We start from the raw sequence: 18,680 nt of genomic DNA, 5'->3' as shown, positions 1-18,680 counted from the left end.
CCGTAGCCAAGTTCCCCTGTCATACAGTCGGCGCTGTCGTTCTTGAGCTTGGAGCAAATTCTCCTGTGTTAGTTGTCCCAAGGCGTGGAGTTTTGCTCTAAGATCAAGAACGTATTGAATTTCATTCTTACTGTTTGAAGGACCCTCCTCCCAAACTTCGCGCATAACATCAAGCACGCCGCACGGGCGCCGCCCGTATTTTAGCTCGAATGGGGAAAACCCAGTGGAGGCTTGCGGGACCTCTCGTACTGCGAATAACAGGGGATCGAGCCATTTGTCCCAATTTCTAGCATCTTCGTGTACGAACTTACGAATCATATTTTTAAGGGTTTTATTAAATTGCTCCACCAGGCCATCTGTTTGTGGATGATAGATGCTGGTGTGGATTGATTTGATGCCCAATAATTCGTAAAGCTCTCGTAGTGTTCGTGACATAAAGGTTGTGCCTTGATCGGTGAGGATTTCTTTCGGAATCCCCACCCGGGAGATTATTTTGAAGAGTGCCTCCGCAACACTGCATGCTGTTGCGCAGAGGCACTGCTTCCGGATATCACGTTGCATAGTCCACTAGGACTAATACAAAGTGATGTCCGCATGAAGACCGCTGTAATGGCACGACAATGTCCTTCAAATTCTTTCAAAGGGGACCTCGATCAACGGAAGGGGACACAATGGCGCTTTTGGGGTGGCCGGTGGATTCACCAGCTGGCATTCGCGGCATGCCGCACACCACCTGCGGACATCGCCGCCAATGCCCGGCCAATAAAAACAGGCAATTAGATGGTTCAGCGTTTTCCTTTCCCCTAGATGACCCATCATGGGATTATAATGAGCCGCCTGGAACACTATTTCCCAACGGCTCCGTGGTATTAGGAGCTGGGTTGTATCTTCCTTTGTTTGAGCGTCCTGCGTCACTCTATACAACCGCTCGTTTATAATTGCGAAGGAAGGATATGAAAGGGCGACCCCCAGCTGGAGTTGTTGACCATTGATCACTCTTACTTGGTCAAAGGCGTGCTTAAGGATTTCGTCTCGTGACTGCTCCAAAGGGAAATCCCCTTCAGGAAATTCCCGGAGGACGGGAGGGGCAGCAGCCTCTTCCCCCCGCACATCATCCTGATGTGGAACTGACGAAGATGGCCCTGGCTCTGCCTCCCCTGCCAGAGCATCACATATCTCACATCTCGTGGTTTTAGTGCAGGACCCATCTGCACATATTCCCTTTAATACATTTCTAAACTCCGGCCACTTAGTCCCCAAAATCAGCAGATGGGTGAGGCGGGAACTAACCGTGGCCTCCACTCTATGTTTTATTCCCCGAAATTTAATAGCAAGGGTCACCAGTGGGTAGTTGTGAATATCCCCATGCACACACTTCACCCTCACTGTTTTAGCTGTGCCCAAAGCCTTGCGTTGAACCAAGCGTTGGTGGATAGTGGTTTGATTACAACCCGTGTCCACCAATGCTTGGTGAGTACCCCCCTTGATACTTACCAGTATCCGGTATGCTCCAGCCCTATCGGGGTCAGTCTGCAGAGTGTCGGGGATCCGGACCACCATTCCCAGCTCCATGACAGGGCATGGATCAGCTGCTCCAGTACCACCTGGTCGATAATCCCACGACGTCATGATTCCCCGCCAGCAGCCATTTCCGGCACGCGTCTCGGAGCCGTTGGGAAAAAGCAAACGGGCAGTTGGTCTTCTCCAACTTCAAGGTCCGGAACAGCTGGCGATACTCTTCCGGGCTTGCACATAGCATGCTCCCCAAAGTGAAGACGTGTGCTTTGACTCCCAGTCGTGTTCACAAAGTTGTGGACCCTGGATGACTTCCTCCTTAGCCCTGTGGCAGGTGGGTTTGTGGAGAAACTCCCTGCCGGCCCAGTATGTGTGCTAACTAGGCCCAGTACTGGGGTAGGTGCTCCACATGCACTGGTTCCCTGTAGGTAACCCCCTGTGATGTATCTTCTGCAAAATTGTTTCCCTTTTGGTAAACTGTGTCTTCCTTGGGCAGAGGGCCTCTGCCCCTGGTCACTGTGTCTGTAGAGCTCCTCCCCCCTTGGGTAGGACCTATCACGGAACTTTTCCACATGACATACTTCCAACAAAACTCGGTAAGACCATATGACGTATTTCCACTCAAATAACCCCCCCCCCCCCCCTTCCGGTGGGGTGTGGTCTCCACGGTGTCTTCCCCTTGGAAGTAACACCCCCCAACATGGACACTTATGGCCCCCAGTCGGTTAACGATTTCCACTCATTTTGGGGAGAAAAAAGAGGAGAAGAGGCCATGGCTGGGCTAGCCTGTCCCCATTTTTTGGGCAGTCGACATGTCCCCGAGATACAGGGGACCGTGCGATGCTCGTTGGAGCATTGGGGGAGGTTACTTGACGGCCTGGTACGCTGGCACAGCGGTCTGTCCGTCTCGCACCACCAGTCCACATAACACAGTTCAGTCCTTGTGGCATTTCGTATAGGGACCCCTAGTGTCACAACATCAACACAACATTGAGTGATTGACAGATAGGGAATGTCTTGGTTACTTTCGTAACAGCGTAACAGGTGTTACAAATTCAAGTTCATGCTTCTGCATTTTATATGATGATATAACAAATCAAATAGAGATTTATTGGGCTATTTCTGGCCATAATAATGGTTTATGCATTGTTTGTTTAGGTGTTGATTGTTTCAGCAGTATATCAAACTGTTTATTAACTATTCAGACAAGAGGATATGTCACTATTTCATGTCATTATGACAAGAAATACACATGGCAGAGAAAATACTGGCTCTCAGAAATGTATCAATCTCATACATACACAACAATAAGAAATGTGTCAGTAATTGATTATCCTGATCAGAGTCTCTTTACTGTGACTATAAGAGACCTGCAGGGCAAACACACATTATTATTGTGTTGTGGCCAAAAATGGGGGGGGGGGGGGGGTTGTTGGTGTTGAAAGTGGAGGCGCGTGGATACAAAAACGGAGAGGAGTGGATATAGAGACACCTGGGACGGAGGTGCAGCGACCTTGGTGTGCACACGTTACGTCTCCTGTGTGTTGCGGTTGTACGTAGATGGTTCTACCTCTAAAAATCGAAATTGTGCCCAAGACAAAAAATGACCAAAATGGCAATTGTGAGTGGGGTGGCCAATGGGGTGACCAGGCTTTGGTCCATGGTGGCCACAGCCACCCCTGGCTAAGCCCTAGCTCTGCCCCTGTATAGTCATTACCCTTGGGTTTTGTGCAACCTGTGAACACAAGAAAAGACTGTAAGTAAACTTTGTAGTTAAAGGGCCATTTTGTTCTTGATCCCTGTGACTTAGTTTTCTGCATTCACTCATAAATCACATTTCTGCCAACATTCACTAACCCTGATATAATTCCAAAGCTGTATGATTTTATTTATTCTGTGACACACGAACAGAGGTGTTCTATCTACTCTTTTCCATTCAGTGAAGTATACAGTGAGCAATGGCTATAAAACACACACACACACACACAAAAAAAGAAGCACAATAAAAGTAGTCCATATGACTTCTGCACTATTTTCCAAGTCTTCTGGAACCATACAATAGCTTTGTGTGAGGAACAGACCAAAATGAGTTTAATGAAGTCGTTATTCGCTATAAATCTTACCCCACCATAACTCTTAAATCTTATTCACAGTTTCATGCGTTCAAACTTACATCAGTCCTGTTAATTATTCTGAAATTTAGATCTGCCACCGCTGAATTTAGCTAACCTGCAGCATTTATCAAGTGGAATTAAAAGTTTTCGAAGAACAGTGTGCAAGAGTTTTACAGTATATGTGATCTCTATAAAAAGCCACCAGAACCTCACAGTGGTTCATTGGTTTACTGTGGTTTACCTTTTGTAATGCAAAACAGTTTCAAACACGACATCACAAATGTTTATATTCAGACTGGTATGATTAATGTATCTACAAGTGAAACAGACATGTATTCAAAATAAAACAATGTTTGGAATATGACGACTTTAAAGAGATGTAGAAATATGTTTTAATCTACCTTCCTGCTTTTAGCAAGGTGTTGCAAGACATCTAGATAATTTTGTCTGCTGTGCATGAGTAATATTATACAAGGACAAAAAGGGGAAGTGAACCAGTTACTAAAGCCACAGTTACAAACTGAAATTCAGTAAGAGAAACTTACAAAATGTTCACATACGGAAAGGTGTCTATTTTCTACACCCTGATCTGCTTTTACCTCATTTTAGGTGAGAGTATGAAATCTTGTGCTTTGCTTGATTTCAACTGACACTATTTAGTAGTGTAATATTAGTTACACATTCAAGTGTACAAGTTCATGTAGATTTTACATGTCTCATGTGTTTTATGTGAGAATTTTACTGTTTAAAAAGTGATTATTGTGTTAGTCTCCACTGTCATAAATGTTTGTGGTGTTTGTTCAGGTGTTGAATGTGATAGTGGTGGATCAAGATATTTATTATCTATTCAGACTGGAGGATCTGTTACTATCCCATGTCATTATGACAGGAAATACACACAGCAGAGGAAATACTGGTACTCAAGCAACAATCCATCTTCTATATACACAAACACCACAGAGGAGAATCTGTCAGTAATTGATTATCCTGATCAGAGTCTCTTTACTTTGACTATGAGAAACCTGCAGGAGAAACACAATGCATATTATTGTTGTGCTGTGGAGACTGACGAACAACCAATAATGTTGGTCACAAATCTTTATCTCTATGTTTTACCTGGTATGAGATTTTACACTTTATATAATCACATTTCAATATCAAATTGTCTTACCTTTTTAAATAGACAATTTCTATGACCTCTCAATCTCTTATAAATCATGTAAAATGGTCATCTCAAATAACATCTGTCTGTGTGTTCAGTACCTGATCTCTCTGTGGTGAACAGCAGAGTAACTGGACAGGAAGGTGGTAATATCAGTGTTCAGTGTCTCTACAGTTCTGGATATAATAAAGAAAAGAAACAGTGGTGCAGATATAAAGATCAGTGCTGTTACACAGAGAGGAGGACTGACACATCCCAGAATTCATCAGTCCAGATCAGTGATGATGGGAGAGAATCCTTCACTGTGGTGATGACTGGACTGACAATGAGTGATTCTGGCTGGTACTGGTGTGCTGTACAAGACCTACTAATCCCTGTTCAACTCACTATTACTGAACGAAAACCAGGTCAAACAGTCAATAATAATCTATAATATACTATAAAATAATCTACACTAAAAGGTTTAGTTGCTAAATAAAAAAAAGCAACTAAAATTGATCTGCACTTTTTCTACTTCTGACAGCAACTGTGACGATTGGCACTGAGAAAGACACGTACGTATTCAAACTTTTCATATTGTCATGATAAATACCGAACATCATATTTCTGATAAAAATGTTAATTTTTTGTTGCCATGCTTCCATTTCTTCAGCATCAACACATCCTCAATCCCACAAATGATTTTTCAACACTGTCTTTTCTGTTTTCGCAGAAGTGAAACAGGAAATTCTGAAACTAGAAATGGAGTCACCACTAGTGAAGAACAGAAAAAGTATCTCAAACATGATTGTTTAAAATAAGACGAAGCCTAAATAATAATATAATGAATGTTGCATGCATAATGAATGTTCTTACAATGAACCGCTTTTAAAATGTTTCCTTCTTCCCCACAGGACTAATGCATTTCTGTTTGTGTGGCTTTCAATATCAGCAGCACTGTTGATACTATTTACAAGTATTCTGGTCTGTGTTCTCACCCGGAGATGGAGAAGGAGACACAGTTAGTTTGACCTGTACTCGATTTTAAAGTGTTGTTTCAAAATCAATTTATCTGAATTCTGTTAATGTAATATATACTTTCTTCTCCTTTTCAAAGAGGAAAATGTAAACCAAATTAGAGAGAGGAACAGCACTAGGACGACTGACACAGTAAGTGATTTGTGATGGTTTCTAAAGCAAGCATCATTGCTCATAGTTGGGCTGAGTGATTTGAACAAGTTACATCCCGAAGTTTAAAACTCTGGGATTTAATTTGTTAACTCCATTTCTGCTGTGGACATGGATGGTACCCTAAATCATGTAGCTTGTTGAGGAGAGTTGTGCTAATTAGACTTGTGGACATTTTTTGAACATTTTGGAAATTATTAAATTATTATTATTATTATTATTATTTTATTTAATTTTTATTGAAAATTGAAATAGTTGAAAATCATGAAAGTCGCTCTTTAGGATCCTATACAAATATTGTCAGATTATTCAAATTGCTAAATTCTTATCAATGTTCAAGCAGAAAGATTAGCATTTTTCTAACAAATTGATATTGTGTTTTAGTAGGGATGCACCAATATGGAATTTATGGGCAGATACCAATAACTCGCAGCTTACTGTGGCCGATACCGATACTGATAACTGATCATTTTAACTTTTAACCCTTAAAATGGGAACTGTTAGCTAATTAATTAAAAACTACACACTTGACACAAAATAAGTGTCATTGTAAGCTTCACAATCTGACTAACTCTTAAAGTTTGTTGGCTGTAAAGTCAACCACAAGTGTGTCTATATTACAAATGTGTGATTTTTCTGATTTGAAAGAAAAAATAATGACATTACAATTGCGTAGATTTTAAAATATTTATGGTGTTGCTGATGAATTGCTAAATTAAACAGAGACGGAATAATGTACAACAAAAAGGTGAACTAATAAATGGAACCTAAATGAAACGATAAATTAACAGCATGTTACAAACGTTAAAAAACAAAACACACAATGCAAACACGATGCAAACACAAATCTCTCTATATGTGGTGTAATTTTTCTGCCAGCGGCCAGACCTGTGTGCAGCAATGGTTTGTGTGTATGTTATGTGTGTGTGCATCTGTGCATACTCGGTCTCATTTACATTATTAAATATGATTGTAATAATCATAATAAGAATAAGATAGTCATGTGTCATAATGTTGGGGTTGGGGCATTGGCACAGCCATTGACCAGGAAAATAAAAAATGGCACTCCATATCAAAAAAGTTGCCGACCCCTGCACTACAGTATTTTTTTTATTTTTTATTTATTTATTTATTTTTGTCACCTTTTCATTTATTCCTTAACAAAACACAAACAGCCGATGATCCCAATTAAAACGAGCCCAAAACAAAATATAAAACATAGATGTTGAAATATTTCTCACAGATTGACATGCTAGATTGGCTTTTAACACTATATTTCTGTTACACACACTATTGTGTTATTGATGTTTGAGACTGCCTGCAAGAAGAGAAGCTGCAGACAGTCAGATTATCTGCTGCAAGAAAATATTTTTTTTAATTTTCTCTGAAAATATATATATATCAGCACAGAAATAATATTTAGTTCCCTATCTGTCACTCACTCGATGTTGTGCTGATGTAGTGACACTAGGGGTCACTCTTGGGAGCCCGAGACTCCTCTGGTCTTTGATAAAAGGCCAATGAAAATTGGCGAGTGGTATTTGCATGCCACTCCCCCGAACTGCCACGAGCGTCGGGCTAGAGTGAAACCCTCTGCTCTCCCCTGAACCCTCGCGGCTCGATGATTGGTTCCTGGGCTCACGGTGCCGCTCAAAACCACGCCCCTCCCCCATTCCTGACAAGGTTGTGGGAGGCACTTTTTACTGCCCGGTCCCGATCTTTCAGCTTCCCCGCCCTCACTACCCTCGATGTTGGGGCGGCCAAGGGCTATTCGGCAGTCCCCCCGGTGTATAAAGGCGCTCGCGGTGCACCTATGCCCGCAGAGCACCACCACCTGGCGTGGGCGCCCAAAGCTCCCGTCCAAGGCCTGTAGGTTTACGTCGTCACTTATGGCCAAGGCCTACGGTGCCGCTGGACAAGCTGCCTCCACCCTGCATGCCATGGCTCTCCTGCAAGTCCGCCAAGGTGCTAAAGGAACTGCACGAGGGTAGTTCCACCCCAGAATTGATGCAGGAGCTGCGCTTGGCGACCGACCTCGCTCTCCGGGTCACGGCGTGGTCTCTCTGACGGGTGATGTCCACCTTGGTGGTCCAGGAATGCCACCTTTGGCTCAGCCTGGTTGAGATGGGTGAGGCCGACAAGGCATGGTTCCTTGCTGCCCCCATTTCCCAAGTTGGCCAGTCCGGTGACACCGAGGACTTTGCCCAGCAGTTCTCAGCAGTGAAGCAGCAGACGGAGGTTATCCGGCACATCCTACCCCGGCGCAGCTCAAGATCCTGCACCCCGTCTGCTCGTCGCCAAGGGCGTCCCCCTGCGGTGACTGCACCAGCTCCACTGCAGCCTGCCCCTGCGGCCCGGCCCGGCGTGGAGCCCTCCGCAGGAAGCAGACGCCACCAGTCTCACGGCCGCCAAGAACCCGCGAAAGGCTTCGAAGCGCCCCTGAGACGGGCGACCCAGGGACGACGAAACCCGCTGATCTGGAGCTGGTAAGCAGACCACTCCATCCCCCAGTCGAGGGCAGGGAGGAGAATCTATTGTTACCTTTGCATTTAATTTTGCTGCATGCCCAAGTTACTGCAGTACCCAAGAGTTTAGCAAGAGCGGTTTCCTTGTTCCCTGGGTCACATATCTGGTGTGCACAGCTGTCATCACGACCACCGTCCACCACTCTATTTTGCAGGTTTGGCACTCCAGCGGCGGTCTCCCCACCCCTGAGTGCCCAGCTGTGGCACAAATCCGCCCCCGATGTGACAGTCTCCACGGGTCACGAGGACAGGCCTCTTCCTCCCCCGTCCCAGGCTGTTCCACGGGTGGTCACAAGGAGCCAGGTAAGTACTTCGATGTCCCTGAACTCAGCATGGCCACGACACGGTGTGGCACCTCAGGCTCCACCCCACCACGAGGCCCCACCCACCGGTACATCTGACAAGATTGTCCCTCCGGTCGAGATGAAGAAGGGGTTTTACAGCCCCTACTTCATTGTACCGGAAAAAGGTGGTGGGTTGCGGCCAATCTTGGACCTGCGAGTACTGAACTGGGCTTTACACAGACTCCCATCCTAGATGCTGATGCAAAGACGCACTCTAGTGAGCATCCGGCATCAAGATTGGTTCGCGGCAGTAGACCTGAAGGACGCATACTTCCACGTCTCGATTCTACCTCGACAAACACCCTTCCTGCGGTTTGCATTCGAGGGTCGGGCATATCAGTACAAGGTCCTCCCTTTCGGTCAGTCCTTGTTCCCACGTGTCTTTACGAAGGTTGCAGAGGCAGCCCTTGGCCTGCTAAGGGAAGTGGGCATTCGCATCCTCAACTATCCCAATGGTTGGCTAATCCTAGCTCACTCTCGGGATGTGTAGTGTGCACACAGGGACCTGGTGCTCTCGCACCTCAGCCAACTAGGGCTTTGGGTCAACTGGGAAAAGAGCAAGCTCCTCCTGGTTCAGAGCATCTCTTTTCTCGGTTTGGAGTTGGACTCAGTCTCTTTAACGGTGCGCCTCACGAATGAGCGCGCACAGTCGGTGCTGACCTATTTGAAGGCGTTCAAACAGAAAACAGCATTTGAAAATTTTCAGAGGCTCCTGGGGCATATGGCATCCTCAGCGGTGGCCACTCCGCTCGGGTTGATGCATATGAGACTGCTACAGCACTGGCTTGAGACTCGAGTCCCAAGATGGGCATGGCACCGTGGGCATCTGTCACCACCTCTTCAGCCCTTGGACCGACTTCACGTTTCTACCTGCAGGTGTTCCCCTAGACCAGGCGCGTCGTGGTCATGGCAGACACCTCCAAGATGGGCTGGGGTGCCATTTGCAATGGGCACACAGCTGCCGCCTTGTGGACTGGTCCACAACTGCATTGGCACATCAACTGCCTCGAGTTGCTGGCAATTCTGCTCGCCCCATGGAGGTTCTGGCCGTTGATCCAGGGCAAGCATGTGTTAGTTCGGACAGACAACACGGCAATGGTAGCATATGTCAACCGCCAAGGCGGTCTGCGCTCTCATTGTATGTCACAACTCGCCTGCCGTCTCCTCCTCTGGAGTCAGCAGCACCTCAAGTCGCTGCGAGCCACTCACATCCCGGGTGACCTCAACACTGCAGCGGACACGCTGTCATGGCAGGTTACTTTCAGGGGAGAGTGGAGACTCCACCCTCAGGTGGTCCAGCTGATCTGGAGTCGATTCGGACAGGCACAGGTAGACCTGTTCGCCTCCCAAGAACCTCCCACTGCCCGCTCTGGTACGCCCTGATGGAGGCATCTCTCGGTATAGACGCGCTGGCACACAGCTGGCCCCTGACCTGCGGTGGTAGACACGATCTCTCAGGCTAGGGCCCCCTCTACGAGGCGCCTGTATGCCTGTAAGTGGCATCTGTTCGCTAAGTGGTATTCTTCCCGACGGGAAGACCCCCAGAGATGTGCAGTCGGATCGGTGCATTCCTTCCTGCAGGAGAGGTTGGAATGGCAGCTGTCCCCTTCCACCTTGAAGGTGTACGTAGCCGCTATAGCAGCACATCATGACACAGTGGATGGTAAGTCCTTAGGGAAGCACGACCTGATCATCAGGTTCCTGAGAGGCGCCAGGAGGCTGAACAACTCCAGACCACACCTCGTTCCCTCATGGGACCTCTCTGTAGTTATTCAGGGTCTACAGAGAGCCCCCCTTGAGCCTTTGCAGTCAGCTGAGCTTAAGGCACTCTCCTTGAAGACTGCCCTCCTGACTGCACTCACTTCCCTCAAGAGGGTAGGAGACCTGCAAGCATTCTCTGTCAGCAAAACATGCCTGGAGTTCGGTCCGGGCTACTCTCACATGATCTTGAGACCCCGACCGGGCTATGTGCCCAAGGTTCCCACGACCCCTTTTAGGGACCAGGTGGTGAACATGCGAACGCTGCCCCAGGAGGAGGCAGACCCAGCCCTGTCATTGCTGTGTCCGGTGTACACTTTACGCATCTATTTGGATGGCACACAGAGCTTTAGGATCTCTGAGCAGCTCTTTGTCTGCTTTGGTGCACAGCGGAAAGGAAGTGCTGTCTCCATGCAGAGGATCACCCACTGGCTCATTGACGCCATAGCTATGGAATATCACGCCCAGGACGTGCTGCCCCCGGTAGGGCTACGAGCCATTTCTACCAGGGGTGTAGCGGCCTCCTGGGCCCTGGCCAGGGCTGCCTCTCTAACAGACATTTGCAGAGCAGTGGGCTGGTCAACACCCAACACCTTTGCGAGGTTCTACAACCTCCGGGTGGAACCGGTTTCGTCCCGGGTAGTGGCACGCAATACAAGCGGATAAGCCCGGGATAGCCGGGCGGGTGTATTGCTTGCACATAGCACCTTTCACCTCCTCTGAGCTGAAGACATATGCCATTAACTCCCAGTAGTGTTCACAAACTATGTTCCCTGGTTGACTTCCTCCGAGCCCTGTGGCAGACTCGCTGCCGGCCCAGTACACGTGCTAACTAAAAGCCCTGTTCTGGGGTAGGTGCTCTGCATGTGGCGGTTCCCTGTAGGCAACCCCATGCGATGTATATCTTCCGCTAATTCGTTTCCTTGTTGGCAAACTGTGTCTTACATTTACATTTATGCATTTGGCAGATGCTTTTATCCAAAGCGTCTTACAGTGCCCTTATTACAAGGACAATCCCCCTGGAGCAACCTGGAGTTAAGTGCCTTGCTCAAGGACACAATGGTGGTGGCTGTGGGGATTGAGCCAACAACCTTCTGCTTACCAGTTCAGTGCTTTAGTCCACTACGCTACCACCACTCCATCTTCCTTGGGCAGAGGCCCCTCTGCCACAGTCTCCGTGTTTGTAGTAACTCCTCCCCCATTGGGTAGGACTTACCATGAGACTTCTCCACATGATCGGCAAGACCATGTGATGTATTTTCCACTTAAATATCCCCCCTCTCTCTGGGCGATGTGTGGCCTTCGCGGTGTCCTCCCCTTGGGAGGGACACCCCCCGAATAGACCTGGTTGGCCCAATTGGATAATCCCCCTTTTTTTTAGGGAGTGGAAAAAAAAGGAAGGGGAAAAGAGGCCACGACTGGGCTAGCCTTTCTCTATCTTTTGGGTAGTCGACTTTTCCCCAAAGAGCCGTTCGACACTCATAACTATGTTAGGGGAGGTTACGTGTCGGCCTGGTGCGCTGGCTACGAGGCACACAGTTGTCTGCCCAGTTCACATAACACAGTTCAGACAGTTGCAGCGTTTTGTATAGGAACCCCTTGTGTCACTACATCGACACAAGGCTGAGTGTGTGACAGATTTGGAATGTCATGGTTACTTGCGTAACCTCCATTCCCTGATGGAGGGAACGAGACGTTGTGTCCCCCATGCCACAACACTGAACTACCTGCTGAAATGGCCGGACCTTGTCTCGGCTCCTCAACATAAAACCTGAATGAGTGGTTGCATACCAGCTCCTTTTATACCCGTATGTTCGGGGGAGTGGCATGCAAATACAACTCACCAATTTTCATTAGCCTTTTATCAAAGACCAGAGGTGTCTCGGGCTCCCAAGAGTGACCCCTAGTGTCACTACATCGACATAATGTCTCGTTCCCTCCATCAGGGAACGGACGTTACACAAGTAACCATGACGATTTTCCAGTTTTTTGACCAATGATATATTGGCAGTGGTGGAAAGAGTACTGATTTTTGTTTTTACTCAAGTAAAAGTACTGCTACTGAAGAAATAATTCACTTGAGTACAAGTAGAAGTACTGAGAAATATTATGACTTAAGAGTAAATAAGTAGTTTGCAGAAGTAATTACGTTACAAGTTACTTTATGAAAATTATATTATATATAGTATATACGCTTCCATTTTTAGAACACAAAGATATTTTTGTTCTTGAAAGAAATTGATGCTTCCTTTCACCATGGATGCATTAAATTGATCAAAAATACTGTCAAAATCATTCATTGAAAATTATTATTACAGTTTGAAATAATTGTTTTAAGTGCTATTTATTCCAATTTTTCTTAACCCATGATGGCAAACATATGTCACCTATTCCTAAAAAAGCATTCTAAAGTGCTAATTTGGTACTCAAGAAGATTTTCGTTTCATTAGAACAATTGAAAATGGTTGCGCTACCATGCCGAAATCACAGTACAGTGTTTTTTCCCCCCATTTGCAGAGGTATTGAGTTCTTACAAGCTGCTTTACATTTGCAAGTCAAATTTTGGTTTTAAAAATAGGCATAAAGAAACGCATTTCTCCTGCAATTCTATTTTCTTCTAAAGTCTATTGTTTTAGAGAGATAAAGGCTATTCTGTGCATTACTGTTTTGAAAAAAGAATCTCTAACCAGGATAGAGAGGGAAATGGACAGCCAGATGCACAACAAAAAGACAAGTAAATCACAGTCTCTAGTTTGAGAAACAGACTCCTCACAGGTCCTAAACTAGCAGCTTCTAAATGCCAAAGACCTGCATTGCTGCAAGAGAATTGTTGGACAAACAGAACAATTTAAGAATACAACATTTATTTAAATATTTAAAAAATAGCCATTTGTAACATTCTAAATGTCTCTAAATCGTCTCTAAACTACACAATGTGCATTGTGACTGAAACATAATCCTATTTCAGGTTTATTCTCATTCACTTATGTCCAAGTATTTTGGCTAATAAGTTAACATTCTGTACAAAACTAGTATAATGCAATATCATAGAGGAGAAGATGTTTCCTCTATGATATTGCAGCAATTATCCAGATTTGGAATGAGATTATTAAGCAAACTGTTATCAACTGTCTGTGGGCGCGATGATGCGAGAAACCGGATGGCGGGGAAAAAATAATGTTCAGTCAGAAGTCAAAAGAAAGATCGCAAAGTATGTAATTGTAACTACATCAGATATTATTAATAATTCACAGGAACTCGTTGCGTAGACATTTTTTGCCCCCATATTTTGAATTGCGGGGATATTTTTGTCAATTTCGATGGCATTTTTGCCCCAAGTCCACGTTAATTGCCAACACTATCGGCATTGTATCTTTCTAAGGTATTTAAAAAGTTTGTTTTAGACATATAGTAGCAAGTAAACAAGGTATCCCCACATATACAGGTGCATCTCAATAAATTAGAATGTCGTGGAAAAGTTCATTTATTTCAGTAATTCAACTCAAATTGTGAAACTCGTGTATTAAATAAATTCAGTGCACACAGACTGAAGTAGTTTAAGTCTTTGGTTCTTTTAATTGTGATGATTTTGGCTCACATTTAACAAAAACCCACCAATTCACTCTCTCAAAAAATTAGAATACATCATAAGACCAATAAAAAAAACATTTTTAGTGAATTGTTGGCCTTCTGGAAAGTATGTTCATTTACTGTATATGTACTCAATACTTGGTAGGGGCTCCTTTTGCTTTAATTACTGCCTCAATTTGGCGTGGCATGGAGGTGATCAGTTTGTGGCACTGCTGAGGTGGTATGGAAGCCCAGGTTTCTTTGACAGTGGCCTTCAGCTCATCTGCATTTTTTGGTCTCTTGTTTCTCATTTTCCTCTTGACAATACCCCATAGATTCTCTATGGGGTTCAGGTCTGGTGAGTTTGCTGACCAGTCAAGCACACCAACACAATGGTCATTTAACCGACTTTTGGTGCTTTTGGCAGTGTGGGCAGGTGCCAAATCCTGCTGGAAAATGAAATCAGCATCTTTAAAAAGCTGGTCAGCAGAAGGAAGCATGAAGTGCTCCAAAATTTCTTGGTAAACAGGTGCAGTGACTTTGGTTTTCAAAAAACACAATGGACCAACACCAGCAGATGATATTGCACCCCAAATCATCACAGACTGTGGAAACTTAACACTGGACTTCAAGCAACTTGGGCTATGAGCTTCTCCACCCTTCCTCCAGACTCTAGGACCTTGGTTTCCAAATGAAATACAAAACTTGCTCTCATCTGAAAAGAGGACTTTGGACCACTGGGCAACAGTCCAGTTCTTCTTCTCCTTAGCCCAGGTAAGACGCCTCTGACGTTGTTTGTGGTTCAGGAGTGGCTTAACAAGAGGAATACAACAACTGTAGCCAAATTCCTTGACACGTCTGTGTGTGGTGGCTCTTGATGCCTTGACCCCAGCCTCAGTCCATTCCTTGTGAAGTTCACCCAAATTCTTGAATCGATTTTGCTTGACAATTCTCATAAGGCTGTGGTTCTCTAGGTTGGTTGTGCATCTTTTTCTTCCACACTTTTTCCTTCCACTTAACTTTCTGTTAACATGCTTGAATACAGCACTCTGTGAACAGCCAGCTTTTTTGGCAATGAATGTTTGTGGCTTACCCTCCTTGTGAAGGGTGTCAATGATTGTCATCTGGACAACTGTCAGATCAGCAGTCTTCCCCATGATTGTGTAGCTTAGTGAACCTAACTGAGAGACCATTTTGAAGGCTCAGGAAACCTTTGCAGGTGTTTTGAGTTGATTAGTTGATTGGCATGTCACCATATTCTAATTTTTTGAGATAGTGAATTGGTGGGTTTTTGTTAAATGTGAGCCAAAATCATCACAATTAAAAGAACCAAAGACTTAAACTACTTCAATCTGTGTGCATTGAATTTATTTAATACACAAGTTTCACAATTTGAGTTGAATTACTGAAATAAATGAACTTTTCCACAACATTGTAATTTATTGAGATGCACCTGTATGTCAAACTACATTGTGTTAATGTTTGACAAAGTTAAAACATTTCCTACCTTAAAAACAAGTGAAGTTTGATCAGTGGTTAAACGTGTTCAGACGGTTTCCTCGTACCTGAATGAACAGATCCTTTCCAGAATAAAATAAAATATGCAGAAAATCACAGTATTACAGTTATTTTGTAGTGACAGGGCAGAAGTCTTGGAGAAGCTAGAGAAGAGAGGACACTGGCAGCAGTTTATGCAAGCTGCTATGCTCATGATGCAGTGCCCTGCGGGCTTCCGTTGTGCCGTGCACAGCAGGTTTTAGTTTATAAATAGATTTAGCGCTTATAACTTGCCGATTTGTTCTTCCCAAAAATTGAGAAATGTTTTTTTTTTTTTTTTACTTTTTAATTGTGGTGAAAAATAACTGTAGCGAAGCTGAATACTTAATTTTTAATCAACTCAAGTAAAAGTACTATTATTTATTTATACTTAAAAAAGTAGAAATATTTGGAAAATGTACTCAAGTACTGTAACGAGAGTAGCTGTAATTAATTACTTTCCACCTCTGTATATTGGATGACGATATATTTTGTATCACTAGTTTTTATTTCCTTTATACTTTAATTTATTGTTTTGTCTATGATTGTGTGAAATGCAGGTCTCCTCTACCCTAAAAGATGCAGATATATACAGCACTGTAAATGATGACAATCCAAATGTAAGTTGACCATATATTCATACCACGACATGATATCTCACAAATATGATACATTAAAAACAAAGAAAGATTTAAGTGGTAAGCAATTATGGTTAATTACAGATTTCGTCTTCACTGGAGCCCAGCACAGATGTAACATACAGCACCATTGCATATGCTCCTACAAAGCAGTGTAAAGCAGTAAGTTTTACAGACAAACATTGAACATTTTATTTCATGTATTTTAATGCTATCTGCCATATTTTTAAAATTATCCAATACTTCCAGCACTGTCCAGCAGATGGTGTAATCTACAGCACTGTGGCACAACGCTGATCCACAACAGTCCCTTACTGGATACATACTATGAGCAGGAAATACTTTGGTGCCCCAGGCGAGGTCCTTATTGTCCCTCTTAATGCCGTTTTGTTACACAAACTTGAATTTGGTGAACCTTGCCCTATTTCTGAGAAAAATATGAAGGTTAAATGTCATTCCCAGTTATGTTTTAAACTTTTTCTAGAGTTAATTTCAATTTTAGATGGGACAATACAGCTGTGATGGTGATGCATTAGATTAGAGTGATGATATGATTATTTCATTATTATTAATAAATATTTCATTGGAGAAAGAGATGTATTACTGACCTTAAAATTGTATTTCCACATGTGAATGGAACACTTCACCATGTATTCTGGACAAGTTATTTTGGGCAGTCATCACCCAACACTTGTGTTCTTTCACAGTCATTCATTTTTAATATATCCAATTGTTTCAATATGCAATAAAGATTTCTATTTCTAATTACCATCTTTCTGATATTATTTAATTAAAAAACCAATCTTTCTTTCATGCTAATGTTCAGTTGCTTATCACGTGGTGAATTCTTGCTAAAATGCCGTTTCATTATGTTAACGTGTTGTGTTTATGATGGTGCACTATCAGTAGCTGTGAAAACACCTGACATACCACCCCGTCACACAACAAATGATGAAAAAAAAAAAAACCCCACATAAAATCCGATTTGACCGTTCAGACTGAGACGCATAACAAAAATCTGATTTTTGCTGCCAGTCTGAACATAGCCTGGGATGGACCTAGGTAGCTACTACAAATGGATTTGCAAGGAATGGACGGATAAGCTTCCAAACATTCACTAGCTAACATCTTAACAGCTAGCTGACAAACAGGTCCATGAATTATTAGTCACACTCGTATGCGGCGTACCCCTATATTTCTCTTTCTTTGTCTTTACAAAATTGTGCCCCTGAGGTGTGGCGCCTCCTCATTTCTGAAGCCAAGCAATTGCCAGCTGACCTGTATCAATTACATTAAATTGATTATAGTGCTTATAGTTTTCATTGATAGTGTTTGGAAAATCTGCAAATGATGCCTATTGAAGGGATTGTTCACCCAAAAATGAAAATTCTCTCATCATTTGCTCACCCTCATGCCATCCCAGATGTGTATCACTTTCTTTCTTCTACTTAAAACAAATTAAGAGTTTTAGAAGAATAGTTCAGCTCTGTAGGTACATACAATGCAAGTCAACAGGGTCCAAAACTATGAAACTCAAAAAGCATATAAAGGCAGGATAAAAGTAATCCACATGTCTCCAGTGGTTAAATCCATTTCTTCTGAAGCGATATGATAGGTGTGGGTGAGAAACAGACCAATCTTTAAGTCCTTTTTTACTATAAATCTCCATTTTCAAACAGCCGTCCTAAGCGCTTTCCTCTCCTAAGAATTGTTTTTTTTTTTTTTTTTTTGGCGATTCGCATTTGTTGTGTATATTGGCACCTACTGAGCAGGGAGGAGAACTTATACTCAACTCAACTCAACTCAACTCAACTCAGTTTTATTTATATAGCACATTTAAAAACAACAGAGTTGTGCTTCACAGTTTAGACATTTAAAAACAGTAAATTAACAAACACCATCAACACACGTACACAATACATTTTAAAGCATTATAAACTCATATACAAGATGAGATCAATATCAGAGCAGGTATCTCCAATACTCATGATTCCCCCGATTCAAATGCCAATGTAAAAAGATGTGTTTCCAGCTCAGACTTAAAAATCTTTATAGACGGGGCTGAACGAATATAAAGGGGAAGATTATTCCATAATTTAGTAGCAGCTACAGAGAATGCTCTGTCACCCTTTGAAATTGTACAGTGCTTCAAAAAATCTTAAACTCAATCCTCAGTCGGTGAGATGATAACACAGGGGTAATAAGCTCCCTTTTTTTAATGCCAGTCAGTAGCCTGGCTGCAGCATTCTGTACAAGCTGTAGGTGGGACAGTTGCCGCTGATATAGTCCCACATAAAGAGAGTTACAATAGTCCAACCTGGAAGTAATAAAAGCATGAACTAATACTATCT

General features: G+C 43.5%; 1 protein-coding gene across 3 annotated transcripts; it reads left to right on the top strand.

Moving 5' to 3' along the window:
- The first annotated feature begins 3,948 nt into the window (after positions 1–3,948).
- Positions 3,949–17,098, top strand: LOC127441644 (CMRF35-like molecule 1). Of its 3 annotated transcripts, XM_051699266.1 has the most exons (11): positions 3,949–4,238; positions 4,434–4,748; positions 4,890–4,934; positions 5,028–5,198; positions 5,315–5,345; positions 5,504–5,563; positions 5,685–5,791; positions 5,888–5,940; positions 16,249–16,311; positions 16,414–16,491; positions 16,579–17,098. In XM_051699266.1, the coding sequence occupies exons 1-11, from the start codon at positions 4,178–4,180 to the stop codon at positions 16,624–16,626; spliced, it is 1,032 nt and encodes a 343-aa protein (XP_051555226.1). In that variant the 5' UTR covers positions 3,949–4,177; the 3' UTR covers positions 16,627–17,098. The 3 variants fall into 3 exon arrangements, with proteins under 3 accessions (XP_051555226.1, XP_051555224.1, XP_051555225.1); XM_051699264.1 differs by having other exon boundaries at positions 3,971–4,238; positions 4,890–5,198; XM_051699265.1 differs by having other exon boundaries at positions 3,992–4,238; positions 4,890–5,198; positions 16,252–16,311.
- Positions 17,099–18,680: the final 1,582 nt, after the last annotated feature.

This window comes from Myxocyprinus asiaticus, chromosome 5 (assembly GCF_019703515.2).
Source record: "Myxocyprinus asiaticus isolate MX2 ecotype Aquarium Trade chromosome 5, UBuf_Myxa_2, whole genome shotgun sequence".
Lineage (NCBI taxonomy): Eukaryota > Metazoa > Chordata > Actinopteri > Cypriniformes > Catostomidae > Myxocyprinus > Myxocyprinus asiaticus.
This window is presented reverse-complemented; position numbering and strand designations above follow the sequence as displayed.

Coding starts and splice junctions, on each gene's coding strand:
- LOC127441644 (XM_051699264.1), top strand. CDS start 4,178: ATGTTCACATACGGAAAGGTGTCTATTTTCTACACCCTGATCTGCTTT. Junction 5,199..5,314: donor TATTACTGAACGAAAACCAG/GTCAAACAGTCA, acceptor TACTTCTGACAG/CAACTGTGACGATTGGCACT. Junction 16,312..16,413: donor TAAATGATGACAATCCAAAT/GTAAGTTGACCA, acceptor GGTTAATTACAG/ATTTCGTCTTCACTGGAGCC.